The 20,405-nt window shown below is 42.5% G+C and overlaps 1 protein-coding gene across 2 annotated transcripts in view; it reads left to right on the forward strand.

Annotated features, from left to right (window-relative positions):
• The first annotated feature begins 3,614 nt into the window (after positions 1-3,614).
• Positions 3,615-20,405, forward strand: part of BTBD1 (BTB domain containing 1) — a 59,963-nt gene continuing 43,172 nt past the window's right edge. For both annotated transcript variants that reach the window (XM_023194280.1, XM_023194281.1), the window contains exons 1-2: positions 3,615-4,217; positions 18,299-18,455. In XM_023194280.1, coding sequence (XP_023050048.1) covers positions 3,817-4,217; positions 18,299-18,455 — 558 coding nt within the window. In that variant the 5' untranslated portion in view covers positions 3,615-3,816. The remainder of the gene's footprint in view (positions 4,218-18,298; positions 18,456-20,405) is intronic.

The raw sequence follows: 20,405 nt of genomic DNA on the forward strand, positions 1-20,405 counted from the left end.
TCTTTCTTTCTTTCTTTCTTTCTTTCTTTCTTTCTTTCTTTCTTTCTCTCTCTTTCTCTCTCTCTCTCTCTCTTTCTTTTCTTTTTTTTTTGAGATGGAGTCTTGCTCTGTTGCTCAGGCTGGAGTGCAATGGCGCGATCTTGGCTCCCTGCAACCTCTGCCTCCCTGCAACCTCTGCCTCCCAGGTTCAAACGATTCTCCTGCCTCAGCCTCCCGAGTAGCTGGGATTACAGGCATATGTCACCACACTCGGTTAATTTTTGGATTTTTAGTAGAGATGGGGTTTTACCATGTCAGCCAGGCTGGTCTCAAACCCTGACCTCAGGTGATCTGCCTGCCTTGTCCTTCCAAAGTGCTGGGATTACAGGCATGAGCCACCGCGACAGCCCAGAATAACTTTTTTCTTTAACAATGCCTTCAAACAGTTGTTTATACACACAAACACATACACACACACACACACACACACACACACACACTCCAGCTTGTATAGTTGTTTTTGGTGGGTAGGTTAGACAAGTTGGTACATTATGGCTGAAACTGGAAGTCTACTTACTTCTACAACAAACATGTATTATTTTAAACATTTCTTTTAAAACAATAATAACATGTTTAACTAGCTCATCTGGAACCTCAGGGAAGACTTTCCCTGAAGGTTATTATTTTGAAAGTTTTAATGCCTGCCCTGTGTCCAGGTTTTGAATTGTCCAGGTTTTCTAGACGAATACATTTCTTTGATATTTTCAAAGCCACTAATAGAATTACTCATAATTTTTAACTCCATAATTGTGTTTATATATCCTTTCTTACGTCCAATTCTATGTTTTTAAATCTGGTTTCCTTTTAAACTAGCTACTATAGTATACTGTAGAGTGTGATCTATGGAAGGCCTGCATTAGAATACCTGGGATGACACTTAAAAGTAGTAAGTGAATTAATTTTCTGAATCATCAGTGGATGCTGAAATCAGTAGGTGAAAGCTTTTTGGGGAAACAGGTCAAACAGTCTCAGAGTTTCACCCTCATGGATTACTTATTACATAAGAATCATGCACCCTCACAATGGAGAGATCTGAAAGTCACAGCCTCACCAGGTCATCAAGCTTAGCATCACCCACAGTGGGATAGCATACGGTTTCTGAAGTGAGGCAATGAAGTATTTAACATCACCAGCATATTCTTGCCTAAAATGTTTAACCTGGAATCTAACCATGAATCATATAGAATCCACCAGGCAAATCCAGATTGTGGAGCATTATATTCCACAATTCCCCGGACTTTCAAAAAAGCCAACACAGTCAATAATATGTGAACATTGATCCTGGATTGGAAAAAAAGTCACTTATGAAAGATACTTTTGGTGGGGCGTGGTGGCTCATGCCTGTAATCCCAGCACTTTGGGGAGGCTGAGGTGGGCAGATCATAAGGTCAGGAGATGGAGACCATCCTAGCTAACATGGTGAAACCCCGTCTCTACTAATGACAGGTGAGGCCAGCTGGACTTCCGGGTTGGGTGAGGACTTGAAGAACTTTTCTTACAAGAGGTTTGTAAAATGTGCTTGCCAATCAGTGCTCTGTAAAAACACACCAATCAGCACTCTGTGGGTAGCTAGAAGTTTGTAAAATGGACCAATCAGCCTCTGTAAAATGGACCAATCAGCATTCTGTAAAATGGACCAATCAGCACTCTGTAAAATGGACAAGTCAGCATTCTGTAAAATGGACCAATCAGCACTCTGTAAAATAGACCAATCGGCACTCTGTAAAATGGAGCAATCATCAGGACATGGGTGGGGCCAAATAAGGAAATAAAAGCTGGCCACGGAACCCGCCTTGCTCCACCCTCCCATCCTCCCTCCCCCTCTTCTCAGGCAGCAGCTGCAACGAGCTCTGGTTCACTTCACTGTTGGGGAAGCTTTGTTTTTTTGCTCTTCACAATACATCTTTGGGTCCATGCCATCTTTAAGAGCTGTAACACTTATGGTAAAGGTCCTTGGCTCCATTCTTGAAGTCAGCGAGACCACAAACCCACCAGAATGAATCAACTCTGGACACACTAAAAATAGAAAAAAAAAAAAAAAAAAAATTAGCAGGGCTTGGTGGCGGGCACCTGTAGTCCCAGCTACTTGGGAAGCTGAGGCAGGAGAATGGCATGAACCCGGGAGGCAGAGCTTGCAGTGAGCGGTGATAACGCCGCTGCACTACAGCCTGGGTGATGGAGCGAGACTCCGCCTCCAAAAAAAAAAAAAAAAAAAAAAAAGGAGACAAGTGGGGAAACTTAAATATTAACCACACATTAAATATTATATATAGGACTGGACGTGGTGGCTCACGCCTGTAATCCCAACACTTTGGGAGGCCGAGGCGGGCAGATCACCAGGTCAGGAGTTCGGGAGCAGCCTGGCCAACATGGTGAAACCCTATCTCTACTATAAATACAAATAATTAGCTGGATGTGGTAGCGGGCACCTGTAATCCCAGCTACCCTGGAGGTTGAGGAGGAGAATCGCTTGAGCCCCGGAGGCGGACTTCGTGCCACTGCACTCCAGCCTTAGCAACAGAGCGAGCCTCCGTCTCAAAAACAATTATGTATAGATGATTTGATGATATGGTTAATTTTGTTATCTCAATGTTTTATGTGATAATGGTATCATTAGTAGTATGATGTCCCCTTGTCTTGAGGAATTGCCTGCTGGCTTTGGGGAAGGGGTTGTTGCATCCATTATTTCAGTCCCTACTGCTTTAAGTCTCTTCCCGAGCACGTTCCTCTCCCAAAGAAGTTACCATTCTAAATGCCTAACAGCTGGAAGTCCCTTCTGGTGGTTTCACAAGTGGAGTGATTTTACAGGAGAAACCCAGGTTTGGAGTATACTATTTAGTTGAGACATTTGTAATCTGCAAGGCTCTTCCTGCAAAGAATAGGTGTTTCCAACTATACGTGCCTGGTCAATAACTATTTTTTGAGTTTTCTATGTTCTGCCTTTAACAGCGGACTTAACTCAGGGCCTGCCTCACTGAAGCGGGGAGAAGGAAGGCCTCTGTCCCCCGATCATGATGATCCGCATTGTAAATACTGCCTGGGAAGGGATAATAGGGCCTTTTCCATTGTGTGTGTGTGTGTTTTAATTTTTAATTTTTTAAATTTCAAGCTTAAGCAGTGGTTTGTTCAGTGCAAGGACTGAAAACAAGCGCTAGAAGGGAAGGTGGGTAAGCACTAGGGGTTTCAATACAGGGATGGAAACAGTAAAAGGAAATGTCTCTTAAGCCTGGAGCACCGAACCAAAGGGGGAATTAGAAGGGAAAGGGACCTGCGGACCTGGGGAGAGAGGTCACTGGGGTTCTAAGCCTTCCACCTCTGCTCCCAGAATTTCCACGGGCTTCGTGGCCCCTCATCCCCAGGCAGGAGTGCGAGCCGCCTGCAGATCCGCTATGCATCTTAAAATTACAAATTCTCAGGCCCTACCCCAGACCTACTGAGTCAGAATACCCAGAGGATTGAGCCAGGGGGTGGGTGCCCGCAGGCCCAGCAGCACCCAGCCTGCAAAAGCTCCACCTCCGGGAGCGCTGGACTAGGACGAGCTCCCCACCCCCCTGCCCTTGCGCCTCCTCGAGTCCGTCCTGTCACACCTCCCGCGGCCGCGCACAGCGGCAACCCCGGCGTGCGGGGGCGCGCGCGGTCAGGGAGGGGCCTGCGGAGGCGCTAGGCCCCCGGAAGCGCCTTTCCCGGAAGGCAGGGAGGCGGTGCTGGCCTCCGGAGGCGGCCTCGGCGATGGCGGTGCAGTTCTGTTCCTAGCCTGGGCAACCGCGCAGCCGGAGGATGGCCTCGCTCGGGCCTGTCGCAGCTGGGGAGCAGGCGTCGGGGGCTGAGGCGGAGCCGGGCCCCGCGGGGTCGCCGCCGCCGCCTTCACCGTCCTCTCTGGGGCCCCTGCTCCCTCTGCAGCGGGAACCTCTTTACAACTGGCAGGCGACCAAGGCGTCGCTGAAGGAGCGGTTTGCTTTCCTCTTCAACTCGGAGCTGCTAAGTGATGTGCGCTTCGTACTGGGCAAGGGCCGCGGCACCGCCGCCGCCGGGGGCCCGCAGCGCATCCCCGCCCACCGCTTCGTGCTGGCGGCAGGCAGCGCTGTCTTCGACGCCATGTTCAACGGCGGCATGGCCACCACGTCGGCCGAGATCGAGCTGCCGGACGTGGAGCCAGCCGCCTTCCTGGCGCTGCTGAGGTGAGAGGCGGCGCGGCGCGGCGCGGGCCGGGCTGGGGGTCCCCGGGACCCGGCCCGCCCCGACTCCCGGATGACCTTGGTCTGGGCTTCTCTGACCAGCCCAGGGCCTCAGTTTCCTCCGGAGCCGTTGATGCTCCGGAGAGTCGAAATCGAAATCTGTGAGCCGGGACGGCTCAGTCGCCAACTAAACGTTCATGTCTTCATCCAGCAAGCGTACGTTTTACCGTTGAAAGGCGCTTCGCATTCCAATTGTGGATTGTCGCTCAGGCTTCAGAATTAGACAGGTGGCAAGGATAGAGGGACAGATCAGGTTGTCCCGATTGCTCATTTGCGATGTTTTATGTTTTTGTTTGGGGGAAGAGAGTAGTTGAAAAATCTTGCAGGACTAATGTTTTGGGGTTATTGTCACCCCCTTCCCTCCGCGTTTTTTGAAAGCGGCCCAGGCTGGAGTGCTGTAACGCGATCATGGCTCACCGCAGCCTCGACCTCTCCGGGCCGTGATACTCCGACCTCAGCCTCCCGAGTAGTTGGGACTACAGGCACGCGCCACCACGCCCGGCTAATTTTTTTTTTTTTTTTTTTTTTGGTATAGAGAGGGTTTCACTATGTTGCCCAGGCTGGTCTCCTGGGGTCAAGCTATCCACCCACTTGGCGTCCCAAAGTGTTGGAATTACAGGCGTGAAACCACCGGGCCTGGCCCCTGTTTTGTTTTTGTTTTTCATTAACGTATTAGTTGTCAAGACCCGGGAAAGTAAATACCAAAACAGATAAGTGAGGCTTTACCTGTTTCCTATTTCTACACACAAGGTCACATTTGCTTATAAATGCATCCCTCCTTTGATGGTAGAATTTGCTTGTTGGTTATTTGAGGATAGTAGATTGACATCTAGTGGAAAGATGTGATTGTTTGGCATTATTAGCTTTTAATCACAGCCATCCTGTTAAGGAGCCATAAGAATTGTTTACCCCAGTTTTACAAATGGGATTGAGGCCCAGAAGAGTCAAGTATCTTGCCCAAGGTAACAAACATTTAACTCACACTGAAGACCATGTCTGTTTCATTATACCAAGATGGTTTCAAATAGCTGACTGAGTAGAACGTGTTGTTATTAAAGTGGCAGAGTCTTGGGTAGTACTGAAGCAAAAACAGGCAGGTCAATGGGACAGAATTAGATACAAAGGTTCACACTGAATCAGAATCAAACAAGGAAATGAATGTAAAGTTCACACAACTAGAAACAAATACTAAGATTCCATTAACAAATGGATAAAGAACAGGATAGATAACTTAGAGAAAGAAAAAATACAACTAATTAACGAATGTTTTACCTGGCTGGTAATTAGGAAGTGCAAATTAAAAGACAGTGATATTTTTTCCTTCCATTAATCCCACCAAAAAGTTTAAAGGTAACATCTGAACAGCGTTATCTGACAAAGATAGTGGTAAAAACCCTTTTGGAAAACAGTTTGGTGCTATAGATTTTCTTTCCACATGTAAGAAGCATTCAAGTACTGAAAAAAAGTTGCGTACAAAAATATTTACAACTTTATTTATAGTAGTGAGGAAGTAGTCAGCTGTAGGGAATGGTTAAACAGTGATAGGTTCACTTGATGAAATATAATGCGGTCACTAAATATGATGGATAGCACTTGAAACTGCACCATGATTACAACGTGAAAAGAAATGGACAAACATATACCTAGAGACAAGGATAAAAGGAAACATACCAAAATGCTAAGCAAAGGCACCTGGAGTAGTAAGATGAAAGTACCTTTTTTTCTTCTTTTCTCTTTGTTGCTGATATTTTCTGTAATTTAGTTCAATTACATTTATAAAGGGGGGGGGAACCTCAAAAGCTAAAATCCAGATCATTTTAGTTTAAAGTTCACCAGGAGGATTGGGTATAGTTCATTTGGATTTTCTAGACTAGAAGTCGTTTTCAAAATGATCTGTGGGCCATCTGCATTATAATCTTCTGGGGTGCTTATGAAATGTGTAGATCCCATCCTCATTATATACCTTAATATTTGGAGGTGAGACCTTGGTAGCATTTTTAACACTCTCCCTAACACATAAACTAAATTTGAGAACCACAAATCTAAAGCTATTTTGGGACAATTTTTTATTTTGAAAAAATATTGACATTACTGGTATAAGAATGTAGAGGAAAAAATGCATATTTTTATATTTTCACTGAAGCTGCTAATTAGTCCTTTCTCATCTATAGAAAATAAGTTAATTTTAGAGTGTTTGAAATGTGGGACAGTGCAATTTGTTTTTTGGTTTTTTTACATTTTAAAACTTTTTTACATTTTTAAACTTTTTTTTCATTTTTACATTTTCAGTGTGTTTTATTTTCATGGCATTGTATTTATCCTTCAGGTTCTGGTCATTTTTCTTTTTGAAATTGATATCTGGACTGATTTCTAAATTTGGTGTTGGCTGGCTGTGTAACATAGATGTTGTAGTTAGCTAATACGTGACAAAAAGATGCCTGATAGTACTTGCTAAGTTGGAAGAGTAGGTTAGTTTGGGCATACTTGAATTATTTAACATTACTTACAGGCTTATGAACTTAAGTTTGAAGCCTTACAGAAACTGCGCACGTTGAACTGCCTGACCTTTAAATGATGTTCTTCAGTTGTTTATTTGACAAATACTATATGCCTCCCTTTTGGGGTGCTTGTGAAACAGGGAGTGGCTGTTGTAGGTGTTTGGGATACAGCAGTAAACAAGAAAAAGTCCTTGCCCTCATGAAGCACATAATCTAGTAAGGGGAAACTAAAGATACAATGTTAAGTACTGATGAATGTTTTGAAGAAAAATAATCAAGTTATGAGAGAAGGAACATTCTCAGCAAGGAAAAGCATTGCTTGTTTTAGGCACTAAGGATCTCCTATTGGAGGAACGCAAGAGTGAACCAATATACCTTGAGCACAGTAGAGGGAAGTGGTAGAAAATGAGGTCAAAAAGATAGGCCAGATAGGATGGTGCAGGGCTTTAGAGACTGAGCGAAGACTTTTTCAGCTGCCATTTCATGGAAAGCCTTTGGAGAGTTTTGAATGGGGTTGGGAAGATAGAGGTGGTGGCAGGAGGCTGTGATCTGATTTACATTTTAAAAAAACAAACTCTTTCTGGCAGTGGTTGGAGTAAAATAGGCAGCAAGGTGATAGATGAAGAGGCTTTTGCAGTAGTCTAGGCAAGAGGCGATGGTGAGTTGTACCTTGTACTAGAGAGGTAGCAAAGGACATGATGAGACATGGTCAAATTCTGGATATACTTTTGAAGGTACAACCAAGAAGACTTCCAAGACATCCAAGTAGGGTCATAGAGTAGATAGAAATATGAATTTGGAGGTTAGGGAAGAGCTTGCTGAACATAAATTTGAAAGTTAAGAGTGAATGGTATTTAAATCGGGAGATCAAGTGAGATCACAAGAAAGGTACAAGGATGAGCTCTGGAATCTTTGAATATGTAGAGATGTAGCAGAGAAAAAGCATAAAATGAAACTGAGAGGCAGCTGTCATTGGAATTAGAAGAGAAAGCAAGGAGCATGGTATTCTGAAAGTCAAGTCAAAGAAAACATTTCAAGAAAGAAGTGGGAAATGTCAGCTACGGAAAGTGGAAAGCGGTCAGTTATGCTAAATGCTGTTGAGAGTCAAGTAGAATGAAGACTTTGAGTTGATTTTTAGTCTTGGCAAGATGGAAGCTATTGATAACCCTGCCAAGAGTGATTTCAGCTGATTAGAGTAGGTTAGAGAGAAAATGGGAAGTGAGGAGCTGGAGACAGCTAGTATAAACAATTAGGAGTTTTGTTGCAAAGGGGAACAGAGAATGACGTGATGGAAGGGGCACGGAGTAAGTGTTCTTCAGTATTCTGTCCTCAGCTCTCATCACTTCTCCCATCAACCAAAGTGAGAGCTTTACACACTGACTCCCCAACCTGTGTCTCCAAAGCTCTGCTTAGCTTCAGACGGTCATTTCCAAGTGGACCATCGCGAAGTAATGTTTTATACCCATGCAAATGGACATGTTATTAATAAAAATATCTGACATTTAATGAGTACTTACTGTGTGCCATAGATTGTTCCTAAGCCCCTTTGTGATCTCACTTAAATTTCAGAAAAATCCTTTGAGACAGGCATACTTCTTATCCCCCTGCAATAGCTTTTGCCATATTAATGCTATAAATAAAGCAACCCCCAAAAAGCAATACTTTAGTCTTGCTTATGATTCTGTGGGTCAGCTAGGAAGTGACTTAATGGGCTTACTTCCAAATTGTAGTTTCATTTCACTCCGTTCTACACATTTTTTGTTCATTTTAGACCATTCCTGAAAATTCTACCTGCCTCTCCATTTTTTTCTGCATTGCTTCAACCAAACTACTGCCTTTTAGACTTAACTCTCTCCTTTCACCCTGTTAACAGTGATCTCTCCGATATTGATATATCGTCATATGATTCCCCTGAATATTTTAATGACTTCTTTTTACCTACAGGATGAAGTTTAAACACTTTAGCAGTACATGAAACCTTTGTGATTTGATCTCTTTCTTCCTCTCTGTCCACTCAGTATTTCAACCCTAATTCCTGATGGCCTTTTTCTTGTTTTAGTGCCTGCCTTCTAAGGCCTCCTTACCTTTGTACTTCTCTGTCTTTCTGCCAGGGCTCCACACTTAATTACTACTCTTCAGATAATCTTCAGGCTTTACCTCCTCTATAAAAATTCCACCCATAGGCAAAATTGCACACTGGCTCATCTAATCTCTCACAGCATGTTTTGGTTATCTGTTGCTCTAGAACAAATCACTGGAATACCTAGTGACTTAAACAACTGTTTTATTATCTTTGTGTGGTTTGACTGGAATCACCTAGGTGGTTTGTCATTTATGTAGCTGTAGTCAGATAGCAGGTGGAGTTGGACTCATCTGGAGGTTTGACTCAGAGTCTGGGATGGCTGAGCCTTAAGTCTTAGGTCCTCTTCAAGAGGCTTCTTCAGCTGATTTCTCCAGCAGGGTAGCTTGATGTCATGGCTCATGACTCCCAAGAACACAAAAGCAGGAGCTGCCAGGCATCCTTGAGGTGCAGGTCTCTGACTGGTGCAATGTCACTCTGCCACAATCTGTTGGTTCAAGGGGCTTACACAGGGCCAACCCAGATTCATCATGGGACAAATCTATGTAAGGGCATGAACACGAGAAAGCATGATTTCTCTTTTTTTTTTTTTTTTTTGAGATGGAGTCTCGCTCTGTCGCCCAGCCTGGAGTGCAGTGGCCGGATCTCAGCTCACTGCAAGATCCGCCTCCCGGGTTTACGCCATTCTCCTGCCTCAGCCTCCCGTGTAGCTGGGACTACAGGTGCCCGCCACCTCGCCCGGCTAGGTTTTTGTATTTTTTAGTAGAGACGGGGTTTCACCGGGTTAGCCAGGATGGTCCCGATCTCCTGACCTCGTGATCCGCCCGTCTCGGCCTCCCAAAGTGCTGGGATTACAGGCTTGAGCCACCGCGCCCGGCCGAGAAAGCATGATTTCTTAGGGCCATCATTAGAGATTAGTTATTAGATATGAGTGCCTAGTATATACTTCTGTTATTAGGACATTACTTTTTAATCATTTCAGTACCAGACTATAGTCGTGTGCCACATAACGGCATTTTGGTCAACAATGGACTGCAAATAAGATGGTGGACCCATAAGATTATAATACGGTATTTTTACTATGCATTTTCTGTGTTTAGATACACAGTACTCACCATTGTTTTAAAGTTGCCTACAGTATTCAGTACAGTAACAAGTAACATGCTGCACTGCTTTGTAGCCCAGAAGCAATAGGCTATACAACATAGCTTAGGTGCGTAGTAGGCTATACCATTGAGGTTTATGTGAGTACACTCTATGATGTTTGCATGATGATGACATTGTCGAACAATGCCTTTCTTAGAATGTATCCCCATCATTAAGTAATGCATGACTGACTGGGTAAACTTTTTATGGGCAAAGCTATCTTACCCATATTTTTATCTCTAGGACTTTTACAGTGCCTGCTATATAATTCCTCAATAAATGTTTTTGAGTAAAATGAACAGATAAGTAGTGATACAAAGTTTCTTATACATGATCTTTTGATCATTCTTATATAAAATCAAGTTTTCACCTTAGGCTTTTACAATTTGTTTTATTTTATTTTTTGAGATAGTCTCTGTTGCCCAGGCTGGAGTACAGTGGTATGATCTTGGCTCACCCAACCTCCCCCTGCTGGGTTCAAGTGATTCTCCTGGCTCAGCCTCCCAAATAGCTGGGATTACAGGTGTGTGCCACCACACTGGCTAATTTTTGTATTTTTAGTAGAGATGAGGTTTTACCATATTGGCCAGGCTGGTCTCAAACTCCTGACCCCAGGTGATCCGCCTGCCTGGGCCTCCCAAAGTGCTGGGATTACAGGTGTGAGCTACCGTACCCAGCTTTACATTTTTAATTAGACTAAATGTAACCTGAGTGTTTTTATTTTTGTTTATTTTTGTGTTTTTTTTTTTTTTGGAAAACTATTAATTTTGGGGGAAAATAGGACTAATTTGAGGATATGTAATAATTTTTCTGTGCTCTCGTCCTTAGAGGTTGTATATGAGAGCTTAAATGGTCACTTTAAAATACAAAGAATCGTGGTAATGTCATGTTTAATCTTTATATTTTAAAAACCTTGGCTTAGTTTTTTAAAAATATTATAGAAACTCTAATAATTAAATAGAATGTGGAAGAAGTGTATACATAGGAACCAAGAGAATTCCTGGATTTTTAAGTAACTTTTTTAAATTACAAATGAAAATATTTTCCCTTTTGACATTATATAGAAACCTATACTGAATTGTCTAGTCAATTAACATATATTTATTGAGACTTAAACACATGTCCACAATGTGCCTAGTAGTGTATAAGAAATTAAAAATATAAGATACACAGAGATCCTTTTCTTATTGTTTATTGTCCTGTATTTATTTTTAATATGCAGTGCACCCAAAAGAACTTAAAATGTCTTATAAGAAACACAGGGTAGGCCGGGCGCGGTGGCTCAAGCCTGTAATCCCAGCACTTTGGGAGGCCGAGACGGGCGGATCACGAGGTCAGGAGATCGAGATCATCCTGGCGAACACGGTGAAATCCCGTCTCTACTAAAAATACAAAAAACTATCCGGGTGAGGTGGCGGGCGCCTGTAGTCCCAGCCACTGGGGCGGCTGAGGCAGGAGAATGGCGTGAACCTGGGAGGCGGAGCTTGCAGTGAGCTGAGATCCGGCCACTGCACTCCAGCCTGGGCGACAGAGTGAGACTCCGTCTCAAAAGAAAAAAAAAAAAAAAAGAAACACAGGGTAAGAAATAAACTAGAGTCAAGAGTGAAGCTAATAGAAAAATGTATGCTGTCAAGCTGGGTACAGTGGCTCAGGCCTGTAATCCCAGCACTCGGGGAGGCCAAGGCAGAAAGATTGCTTGAGTCCAGGAGTTTGAAACTAGCCTGGGAAATATAGCAAGACCCGTCTCTACAAAAACATTAAAAAAATTAGCTGAGCATAGTGGCATGTGCCTGTAGTATTAACTTCCGGAGGCTGAAGCAGGAGAATCACTTGAGCCCAAGAATTTGAGGATACAGTGAGCTATGATCATGCCACCACTCTCCACCTGGAGTGACAATGAGACCCTGTCTCAGAAACAAACAAAATGTATGTTATAAGTAAGCTATAAACTTTTATTATTATTGTTATTTTTTGCTGTTGTTGTTGCTTTTGAGACAGAGTCTTGCTCTGTCACCCAAGCTGGAGTACAATGGCTCGATCTCAGCTCACTGCAACCTCTGTCACCCTGGGTTCAAGTGATTCTCCTGCCTCAGCCTCCGGAGTGGCTGGGATTACAGGCACCTGCCACCACGCTGGCTAATTTTTATATTTTTAGTAGAGGTGGGGTTTCACCAGGTTGGGCAGGCTGATCTTGAACTCCTGACTTCAGGTGATCCACCTGCCTTGGCCTCCCAAAGTGCTGGGATTACAGGCGTGAGCCACCAGGGCTGGCCAACTTTGTTTTAATTATCTTAGCAGCTAATGCAAAAAGAGAAACGTGGGTGGACATAATTATTTATAGATTAAAAACAAGGCAACTGCTTAGAAGATGCATAAATCTGATAATTAGATGAGTTTTTAAAAAAAATCCTGATGAGATCCCTTCATACAGAAGGCATTGCTGTAATGAAGTGTCTACAATCTGTGTCTTCAGATGCATACTTGTTTTTAAAAAATGTTCCTTGATAGAAGCCAAAAGTATATTCCCGAAGTATAATTTGATAAAAGCAATTTGAACGGGAGATCTCACACAAAGTAATCTACAAACATGATTCTCTCTTGTTCCTGGAGTGTACTTTCCCCTGTCCTTTTAATCTTTTAGATCTAATCTCAAGCAGAAATTCCTCTACAAACCTTTTCCACATCTTCCTAAGTCAAAGCCTGCATTTATAGATTCTCATAGAACCATGTTTAGGTTTGTGGCACTTGTGCTTTTAAGTGTGAATCTACTCAAGGGCAAATGGTGATAAAGGCCTCACATTCCTGCTCTGTTTTACAACTCTAGTAATTTTTACCTGACAAAAATAAATAAAGGCAGGCATGAAAGGACTTCTAGACTTCTACTTTGTCCTTAAAACAAACAAAAAAATTTTTTTTTTTTTAATTTTTTTTGAGTCTCACTTTGTTGGCCAGGCTAGAGTGCAGTTGTGCGATTTCGGCTCACTGCAACTTCTGCCTCCCAGATTCAAGTGAGTCTCCCACCTCAACCTCCCAGATAGCTGGGATTACAGGCATGAGCCACTGTGCCTGGCCTAAAACAAAAATTTCTTCGGTTTCTAGTTTAAGAAGGGAATTGAGCATGCTGTTAGCATTTTCTCTCTCTCAATTAAAATGACTATTAAGAAATTTTTTAAAAATGGTAAGTCCATTACAATGAAGAGACAAAGAGAAGTTGGAAGGGCCAACAGAGTAGAAAGGAACAAAGAAGTTGGAAGCTGGTTGATGGATGAACTAGAGTGGATGAATCTGGAGCCCAGAATCCAGAGCTTTCAAAGCCTTAGTGGAGCTGGGAGCGCCTTTCCTGGCAGAACCGCAACAAAGTTATTGGCTAGGAGTTGGAAGTAAGGAGGGTGGAAATGAGAAGGTAGTGCTAAAACATGAAAATTAATTTAAAGCCTATATGTAAACCATCCCCTTAACCAGCTGTTGCAGACTTACTCCCTATGACAATGGACAGGTTTTTTGAGATAAATTGAACAGACTGCCTGAGAAGAACTGGGACTGCTGGGTATGGCTTTGGGACCCCAGGGTTAAGCTCTCTTCCAATGGCTTTGAGGGGTCCCTGTGCTAGGGCTGGCTTCTCACTCTAATGCCAGGTGCCAGTGCCAGTCAGCAAGCCTCCCATATACACAGAGCTCCCAGCCAACCTTTCTGTTTTGGAGATTGTTTTATCTTGAAAACAGACCCGCTGCTTAGAATACTGAAGTTGGAGACAGTGTTTAATCATTTGACATATAAGGAAAAGCAGAATGTGAATGACAAAGACCAAGAGAAACACAGCAGCGGATCCTCAAGGAAATGGAGGAGAACTTTTAAAACTTTGGTTAATGTCATCTTGGAGACTTCAGAAAGCTTTGGATTCATAAAACCAGGACGTGGTGCTGTGGTGAAAAAAGGAATGATCAAGAAAGAAGCAAAGATTCTTAGAAATTTAAACGTAATTGCTGGGGAGAAAAAGAGGAAGGCACCAGAAAATAATGGCCAGGAAATATTCCAAAATGCAGAGGGAAATAATGATAAAAAATATGAGACAACATGCAGATAAATAGCTAATATTTACTGAGGCAATTTGTCAGGCATTATTCAAAATGCTTTGTGTTTTAATTTATGTTAATCTTCACAACATTATGAAGTAGGTGCTGTTATTCTCCTCTTTTTAGAGAGGCGGGCGTTGATAATAACTTAAGTCACATGGCTAGCAAGTGACTAAACAAGCTCAAACCCAAGCAGTCTATTTCCTCTTGGCCTTATTGTATGGCACTGAAAACAGTTAGAAGCCCAGAAATGGTGCGTGATAGTAAACAGCTCTTCTGTTTTCTCAGCCTTGGTTTTCTTATTGAAATTTAGGGAATAGCACCTTCCTTCTATGTGAGAGGATTAAATGAATTGGCATTTGTCATATGGCAGACACTCAACTAATGGTAGCTTTCTCTCTGGTTTATTCATTCCCCTCCCTTTGGCCAGGAGGGACTGTGCCTTACTTAGTTTTTAATTCTCTGTATTCATCACAGAGTATGCTACATAATGGCAAGTGAACGTTATGAGGGTGATACAGTTGACTAAGGAGTCTCTAAAAGGAGTGTTCAGGGGAAAAAAGTATGTAAGAACAATGTGATTCTGAAAAACAGCACCCTTGCCTTTGAACCTGAGATACAGGGGAGTGTACCTCCACCTGAGATAGTTGTAAAGGTAACTTATCAGAGAAGTGCCAGGATTTGGTTAAGGTAGGGAGTGAGGGGGATGTAACAGGCTAGCATTTCATTGTGCATGGTGATTATGGCCATAGGAATAAAATGAGGAAGTTGAAAGGTAGAGGGTAGGGACATTAACTTTCCTCACTCACCTCAGTGTAATAAGAGTATTCTGAAAGAAGATAATGGGTTTTCTGGTTTTTTTTTTTTTTTTTTTTTTTTTGAGATGGAGTCTCTCTCTGTCACCCAGGCTGGAGTGCAGTAGCTCGATCTCAGCTCACTGAAAGCTCCACCTCCCAGGTTCTCGCCATTCTCCTGCCTCAGCCTCCTGAGTAGCTGGGACTACAGGCGCCCACCACCATGCCCGGCTAATTTTTTTTTTTTTTTTTTCATTTTTAGTAGAGACAGGGTTTTACCCTGTTAGCCAGGATGGCCTCAATCTCCTGACCTAGTGATCCGCCCACCTCGGCCTCCCAAAGTGAGGAGTACAGGCGTGAGCCACCGCGCCGAGCTGATAATGGGTTTTCTTAAACCCATATTTTACAACTTGGGTCCTGGAAATACAAGTATAGTAAGTGTTCTGGGAGCTCATATCTAAGGCTACTTGGGTCTGAATCTTCCGGGTAAATAATCTTAAATTTTTTTTTTTTTCTGAAGTGTTCTTATGTCTTTATCACCGAAATGAAATAATGGTTCTTGCCAGGCGCAATGGCTCACGCCTATCATCCCAGCACTTTGGGAGGCCACAGTGGTCCTGAGGTCAGGAGTTCGAGACCAGCCTAGCCAACATGGTGAAACCCTGTCTCTACTAAAAATACAAAATTTAGCCGGGCATGGTGATGCACTCCTGTAATCCCAGATACTTGGGAGACTGAGGCAGGAGAATCTCTTATACCCGGGAGGTGGAGGTTGCAGTGAGCAGAGATTGTACCAGTGTACTCTAACCTGGGTGACAGAACAAGACTCTCTCAAAAAAAAAAAAAAAAAAAAAAAAAAAAACCCAGGCACGGTGGCTCACACCTATAATCCTACCACTTTAGGAGGCCAAGGCAGGTGGATCACCTGAGGTCAGGAGTTCGAGACCAGCCTGTCCAACATAGTGAAATCTCATCTCTACTAAAAATACAAAAAATTAGCCAGGTGTGTTGGTGGGCACCTATAATTCCAGCTATTCGGGAGGCTGAGGTAGGAGAATCACTTGAACCTGGGAGACGGAAGTTGCAGTGAGCTGAGAGCGTGCCATTGTACTCCAGCCTGGGCAACAACAGCAAAACTCCATCTCAAAAAAAAAAAAAAAAGAAAAAGAAATAATGAAGAAAATTTTTTTTATTTTTTATTAATTAATAATTATATTAAATATAAAATTTATAAAATTAACAAAATATAAAATTTTTATATTTTATTGTTTTTTTGAGAAGGAGTCTTGCTCTGTTGCCAGGCTGGAGTGCAGTGGTGCAATCTCGGCTCCCTACAATCTCTGCCTCCCAGGTTCAAGTGATTCTCCTGCCTCAGTCTTCTGAGCAGCTGGGATTACAGGTGCGCGCCACCACATCCGGCTAATTTTTGTATTTTTAGTAGAGATAGCGTTTCACCTGATGGCCAGGATGATCTCGATCTCCTGACCTCGTGATCCGCCCACCTTGGCCTCCTAAAGTGCTGGGATTACAGGCGTGAGCCACTGCACCTGGCTGAAATAATGGTTCTTAATGCCGTACTTCTCCGGTAGCCTCAGCTATCTTAAGTGTAGCTGAGAACTGGGCAGTAAGCACAAGGGTTTCTGAGGAGCCACAGAAAGAGACCTAAAGATGATATGCACAAGTTCAAGTATAGTTTAACAGGAACCACCCAGGTCCTCACTGAGAATCTTAGCTTTTTCTCATTTCTTTTTTTTTTAAATTTATTTATTTATTTATTTATTTTTGAGATGGAGTCTAGCTCTGTTGCCCATGCCAGCATGCAGTGGCATGATCTCGACTCACAGCAACCTGTGCCTCCCAGGTTCAAGCGATTCTCCTGCCTCAGCCTCCTGAGTAGCTGGGATTACAGGCCTAGCTAATTTTTGTATTTTTAGTAGAGATTGGGTTTCACCTTGTTGACCAGGCTGGTCTCGAACTCCTGACCTCAGGTGATCCACCTGCCTCAGCCTTCCAAAGTGTTGGGATTACAGACGTGAGCCACCGTGCTCGGTCTGTTTTGTTTTGTTTTGTTTTTAATTTTATTTTAAGTTCCAGGGTACACATGCAGGATGTGCAGGTTTGTTACATAAGTAAACATGTGGCAATGTGGTTTGCTGCACCTATCAACCTATCAACCTGTCAGCTGGGCATTAAGCCCAGTATGCATTAGCTATTTATCCTGATGCTCACCCTCCCCCATTTTTCTCAGTTCTATAAAACTGATTCATCTCTCGACCTACCAGTTAGAAGCAGTGAACTAGGAGGAAGGCAACATTGGGCTGCTAGATAATATTTTTAGAGAAAAATTGGACCTAAATACTACAAAGTACATAGCAAGATGGAGTCATTTAATATATTATTAAGTTGCTTTATTCCTCCCAAGCCCCAGTACTCTAATCTGTGGTCATTATGCTAATTCTGGGATAACGATGGAAGGTTAAAAGATGCCCAGAATAAGAAGGCACTATTATCAGAAATCAATGAATATTTTAACACTTAGAGATGCAATTTTAGCCACCTGCAGATTTACTTAAGTGAACATCTTTTGATGAGGGAAAGGTAAGTGAACCACTGTTGTCCTAAGGAGCAGTGGGGTGCTAGAAAGAACTCTGAGGATGGCTTGGAGACATAGATTTGTCTCATGATTAAGTAATAATATTAATAATCCTCAGGATTAAGTAAGAATAAAATGAGATGTATGTGCAAATGCCCTGTAGATTGCAAAGACTGATGCAGATTTATTTTTATTTTTATTTTTATTTCAATAGTTTTTTAGGAACAGGTAGTTTTTGATTACATGGATAAGCTCTTTAGTGGTGATTTATTCCCAGTATGTAGTCTTTTATCCCTCACTCCCCTCCCACCCTTCCCCCCGCGAGTCCCCGAAGTCCATTATATCATTCTTATGCCTCTCTGTTGTGATACTGATTTCAGATTATTTTTCAGTTTGCTCATTATGTTTTAAAATATTCTCCCAGCACTTTGGGAGGCTGAGGTGGGAGGATGACTTGAGCCCAGGAGTTTAAGACCAGTCTGGGCAATATGGTGAAACCTGTCTCTACAAAAAAATAAAAAATTAGCCAGGTGTGGTGGTGCAAACTTGTAGTCCCGGCTGTTTGGGGAGCTGAGGTGGGAGGATGGCTTGAGCCAGAGAGGTTGAAGCTGCAGTGAGCCATACACTGCAGCCGGGATGGAAGGATGGATGGAAGGATGGATGGATGGATGGATGGATGGATGGATGGATGGATGGATGGATGGGTGGGTGGATGGATGGATAGATGAAAATATAAAATAGTAAAAATATAAATAAATATTGCTCAGAAATTTAACTTTGATGGATTGCTTATCTAAAACATCACTGATCATCTCTACAAATGTGCCAATTGCTTTCCAGATTTCTGTATTCAGATGAAGTTCAAATTGGTCCAGAAACAGTTATGACCACTCTTTATACTGCTAAGAAATATGCAGTCCCAGCTTTGGAAGCACACTGTGTGGAATTTCTCACCAAACATCTTAGGGCAGATAATGCCTTTATGTTACTTACTCAGGTAAGTAAATGTAGCTGAGGTATGTATCATTGTAGTTTTAAAATTTTGAGTAAACTATATATGGGTGTTTAATATTTCCTGGAGAATTCTAGATTATAATTTTAAAGTAAATATTATTATTTTTATAATACAAATTGGGGAAATAGATCCATAAGATTTTAGAATTGAAAAGTGTATTAGAGGCCATGCATGGTGGTTCACGCCTGTAATTCCAAGACTTTGGGAGGCTGAAGCAGGTAGATCACTTGAGGTCAGGAGTTCAAGACCAGCCTGGCCAGCATGACCCCATCTCTACTAAAAATACAAAAATTATCCCGGCATGGTGACATGGGCTTATAATCCCAGCTATTCAAGAGGCTGAGGCAGAAGAATCGCTTGAATCAGGGTGGCGGGGTGGACATCCTGGGAGACAGAGCGAGACTCCATCTCCAAAAAAAGCATTTTAGAGTTAATACGGTGCTGGATCATATAAGTGAAGAAGCTGAAGCCTTATATATATGTATATAAAAGTGGGATGTTGTGATTCAAGGTTAGATAGCTATTTAGGATTGGAGTTGAGATTGAGATCCAGTATTGTTTCTGCTTATGATTGAGAGTATGATAGCATGAAATTTTATGAATGTCTTTGTTCTCAAATTTTGCTGGATCTAGAATAAAGATGGAATATTTCAAGTCCTGAAAAGTTCTAAGATTAATGATCTTTGGACCTGTAATCTGGAAACTTGCTGATCCACTCCTGGAGAAGTTAAAGTTTTAGATTTATATGAAATATTCTTTTTCTGACATTTTTAAGTTTTCACTAAGTATGGGATCCATATAGAAAACTACATAGATTGTGGCTGGATATGGTGACTCAAGCCTTTAATCCCAGCACTTTGGGAGGCCAAGGTGGGCGGATCACTTGAGGCCAATAGTTCGAGACCACCCTGGCCAACAAGGCAAAACCCAGTCTCTACTAAAAACACAAAAATTAGCCGAGCATGGTGGCGCATGCCTGTAACCCCAGCTACTTGGAAGGTTGAGTTAGGAGAATCATTTGAGCTTGGGAGGTGGAGGTTGCAGTGAGCCGAGACTGCGCCATTGCATTCCAGCTTGGGTGACAGAGGGAAACCCTGTCTCGAAAAAAGAAAATTACACGTATTCTGAGTGTGTAGTCTAATGAATTTTTACAAACTGAACATGACTGTGGAACCTTTAACCAGTTCTTAACATATAGTATTTAGCATTTGTTATATATGTGTAATCTGAGCTGTATACTTTGTATATAAACAGTTTTTTTCTTTTTAGACAGTGTTGTAATCCTATGTAAAAATTGTTTTTAAAATTCTAAGGTGATAAAATACCCCATTTGATATTAGTACTGGAAATAATCACTGATGGCCCCTAGCTCAACCCTCTCATTTTACAAATGGGAAAATTAAAACCTGGGGTAATTAACTGCCTTTCCAAACCCTCATAGGCCAGGTAGGGCCATGCCCAGAGCTCTTGTTTCCCAGTTCAGTTTTCATTCTATCATTTAGAAAATGTTTGGTACCAGCCGGGCACAGTGGCTCACGCCTGTAATCCCAGCACTTTGGGAGGCCGAGGTGGGCAGATCACGAGGTCGAGATCAAGACCATCCTGGCCAAAAGAGTGAAACCCCGTGTCTACTAAAAATATAAAAATTAGCTGGGCGTGATGGCATGTGCCTGTAGTCCCAGCTACTCGGGAGGCTGAGGCAGGAGAATTGCTTGAACCTGGGAGGCAGAGTTTGCACTGAGCTGAGATCACACCACTGCACTCCAGCCTGGCGACAGAGTGAAACTCCGTCTCAAAAAAAAAAAAAAAAAGAAAATGTTTGGGACCTTTTAAAAACATCTTCTGTCATTAAGTATTTGTAGTTACAGAAGAAAAAACATTCTGATGTCATCTCTTCTTGGACATAATTATAGAACTCCACGTATGCTAGAC

The sequence above is a fragment of the Piliocolobus tephrosceles genome, chromosome 6 (genome assembly GCF_002776525.5).
Source record: "Piliocolobus tephrosceles isolate RC106 chromosome 6, ASM277652v3, whole genome shotgun sequence".
In the NCBI taxonomy this organism is placed as follows: domain Eukaryota; kingdom Metazoa; phylum Chordata; class Mammalia; order Primates; family Cercopithecidae; genus Piliocolobus; species Piliocolobus tephrosceles.